The sequence below is a fragment of the Salvelinus fontinalis genome, chromosome 4 (genome assembly GCF_029448725.1).
Source record: "Salvelinus fontinalis isolate EN_2023a chromosome 4, ASM2944872v1, whole genome shotgun sequence".
Taxonomy (NCBI): domain Eukaryota; kingdom Metazoa; phylum Chordata; class Actinopteri; order Salmoniformes; family Salmonidae; genus Salvelinus; species Salvelinus fontinalis.
In genome coordinates, this window is record NC_074668.1 from 81,416,407 (window position 1) to 81,419,842 (window position 3,436).

Genomic DNA, 3,436 nt, shown 5'->3' on the forward strand with positions numbered 1-3,436 from the left:
CCAGTGTCTGTGTGGGTCAGAGACATCCCCGGCAGCGTTAGCAAGTATGTATGTTGTAACCCTCCTACCCCTGTCTGGTGCCGGGTCAGAGTGACCCGGGCCCTGTGTTAGGAGTCGTTCCCCTCTGTCTGGGCCGGGTCAGAGTGACCCTGTCAGGGACCAGTTGTCCCCGACAATTCAGTGCACCACGACCTCGGCGCTATCACACTGGGAGGCCAGCCGGATGGGCGTACCGGATGGGACCGAAGGGCCGAAGGGCCGAAGGAGCAGGCAGGCAGGGCCGACCACGCGCCTCGTCCATTCGCGCGCCTCGTCCCATTCACGTGGCCACCGTAAGCAGGGCGTAGAGAGGCTACTAATATTGTCAGGAAGAAGAAGAAGAAGATGAGGACGAGGACGACGACGACGAGGACGACGACAAGGAGGAATACGACCCCGCCGAGCATGAGCCCTCCGCCTACGACTGTAAGCAGGGCGTAGAGAGGCTACTAATATTGTCAGGAAGAAGAAGAAGAAGAAGAAGACCAAGAAGAAGAACAAAAAGAAGAAGAAGATGAGGACGATGATGAGGACGACGACGAGGATGATGACGACGACGAGGAATACGACCCCGCCGATCGCGAGCCCTCCGCCTACGACGCCTCGCAGTCCTGGTTTCAGCGCGGCTCAGGTCCTGGAACAGATATCCTCCAGCGTCGACCAAGAAGACGAAGAAGACTACTGCGATTCCGAAGAGGAGGACGTTTCGGAAGATGAAGACGGCGAGGAATACAACCCCGAGCGCGACGCGGACGACTACGAAAACGACTCAGCCTCGCGGTCGTGCTCCTCTTCGGAGGAAGAGCGAGAGGAAGAGCGAGAGGGAGAGCGAGAGGGAGACGCGGCCGCTGCCCGAGAGCGAGACAGAGAGCCAGACAGAGAGCGAGACAGAGAGCGAGAGCCAGAGCGAGAGCGAGAAAGAGAGCCAGAGCGAGACAGAGCCAGAGAGCCAGAGCGAGAAAGGGAGACGTTGCTGTCAAAAAACGGCAAAATCAAATGGTCCTCCGCGGCCTATCGCGGCCCGGACCGGCCCCGCGCCATCCGCCGGCCCTGCCCCGCCGTGACGCCGGGCCCAACGGCCTACGCCGCGTCGCGAGCGATCGACATCGCGTCTGCCTTCCGGCTGTTTGTCACACCGGCCATAGAAAGGATAATCGTGGACATGACGAATCTGCAGGGGGTGAGAAAATACGGCGACGGCTGGCGACCCATGGACTCCACCGACCTGCGCGCCTACGTAGGGCTGCTGATCCTAGCCGGCGTCTACAGGTCCCGAGGCGAGGCAGCGGCCAGCCTGTGGGACGCCGAGAGCGGCAGGACCGTGTTTCGCGCCACCATGCCGCTCAAGGTGTTTCACAAGTACTCGAGGCTGCTGCGATTCGACGACCGCCAGTCGAGACCCGCGAGACTCGCCACCGACAGACTGGCGGCCGTAAGAGAGGTGTGGGACCTGTGGGAGGAGCGGCTGCAGGCCCTCTACAACCCGGGGCCCGAAGTGACGGTGGACGAACAACTGGTCCCGTTCAGAGGTAGCCGTCTATGTATCTGTGTTTTTGTACGTGTAAGCGTAGAGAGCACGGGCAGTCTATGTATCTGTGTTTTTGTACGTGTAGCATAGAGAGCACGGGCGGTCTATGTATCTGTGTATGTACGTGTAGCTTAGAGAGCACGGGCAGTCTATGTATCTGTGTTTGTACGTGTAGCATAGACAGCGTGTAGCATAGAGAGCGGTAGCAGTCTATGTATCTGTCTATGTATCTGTCTATGTACGTGTAGCATAGAGAGCACGGGCAGTCTATGTATCTGTGTTTGTACGTGTAGCATAGAGAGCGGTAGCAGTCATTGTATCTGTGTTTGTACGTGTAGCATAGAGAGCACGGGCAGTCTGAGCACAGGCAGTCTATGTATCTGTCTATGTACGTGTAGCATAGAGAGCACGGGCAGTCTGAGCACAGGCAGTCTATGTATCTGTGTATGTACGTGTAGCATAGAGAGCACGGGCAGTCTATGTATCTGTCTATGTACGTGTAGCATAGAGAGCACGGGCAGTAGTAGCACGGGCAGTAGTAGCAATCGGCAGTAGTAGCAGCAATCGGCAGTAGTAGCAGCAATGGGCAGTAGTAGCAATCGGCAGTAGTAGCACGGGCGGTAACGTAAACGCAGTGCGCCCCGATGGTGAGCCAGTAACGATGACGCTGCTAATCTCCTCTCCCTCTCCTCTCCCTCCCCTCTCCCCCCCCGCCGAAAGGACGCTGTCCTTTCCGACAGTACATTCCCAGCAAGCCGGCCAAATACGGCATCAAGTCGTGGGTGGCCTGCGGCGCCAAGTCCAGCTACGCTTGGAAGATGCAGGTGTACACCGGCAAGGCGGCCAGCGGAGGCCCCGAGAAGAACCAGGGCGCGCGCGTCGTCCTCGATCTGACCGAGGGACTGCCGGCCGGTCACAACGTCACGTGTGACAATTTCTTCACCTCCTACGAACTCGGGCAGCGGCTCCTCGAGAGGGACCTCACCATGGTGGGCACGGTGCGAAAGAACAAGCCCGAGCTCCCTCCCGCGCTGCTCCAGTCCAAGGGCAGACAGGTCTCGTCCTCCAGGTTCGCCTTCACGCCCACCGCCACTCTAGTGTCCTACCTGGCAAAGAGAAACAAGAACGTGCTGCTTCTGAGCACGCGGCACGCGGAGCCCGACGTTAGCGATCGCCGAGACCGGAAGCCGGCCCTCATCCTAGACTACAACTGCAACAAGGGCGGCGTGGACAACCTAGACAAGGTGGTCGGGACCTACAGCTGCAGACGGATGACCGCCCGCTGGCCCCTGGTCATCTTCCACAACATCCTCGACGTGTCCTCCTACAACGCCTTTGTCATATGGCGAGAGATCAACCCCGACTGGATGCCTGGGAAGCGGAACAAGAGGAGGGTGTTCCTGGAGCAGCTCGGAAAGGCGCTCGTGAAGCCCCAGATCCAAAGAAGGCAGCGTCTCCCCCGCACCGAAGCCGCGTCCGCACTTGTCAAAGTCCTACGGGGCGAGCGTGTATCCGCCGACGAGGCTCGTCCGCAAGCCCGGGAGCGAGCCGCCGCCGCCGCCCCGCTGGGGGCGAGTAAGAGGAAGAGGTGTCAGCTCTGCCCACCCAAGAAGGACGCCAAGACACACACCGCGTGCTGCAGGTGTAAGAAATACATCTGCAAAGGCTGTTCACACCCATACTGTCACACTTGTGCCCACTGGGCCTTTAGCCAAGACGGGACAGGATGACCCGGGGGGGGGGGGGCCACACTGTGTGCTAGGCATAATAGGAGGACAACGGGAGGGTTAATGTCGTCGTTCGGCCACGACTCGGTGAAACATAAGATATTACAGTTTTTAACCCTCCCGTTGTCCTTCTATTATGCCT

The 3,436-nt window shown here is 59.2% G+C and overlaps 1 protein-coding gene across 1 annotated transcript in view; it reads left to right on the forward strand.

The window, feature by feature from the left end:
* Positions 1 to 562: 562 nt before the first annotated feature.
* Positions 563 to 3,436, forward strand: part of LOC129852935 (piggyBac transposable element-derived protein 4-like) — a 3,584-nt gene continuing 710 nt past the window's right edge. Inside the window, exons 1-3 of the mRNA XM_055918533.1 lie at positions 563 to 855; positions 1,003 to 1,568; positions 2,288 to 3,209. Of these exons, the coding sequence (XP_055774508.1) occupies positions 563 to 855; positions 1,003 to 1,568; positions 2,288 to 3,209 (1,781 nt within the window). The remainder of the gene's footprint in view (positions 856 to 1,002; positions 1,569 to 2,287; positions 3,210 to 3,436) is intronic.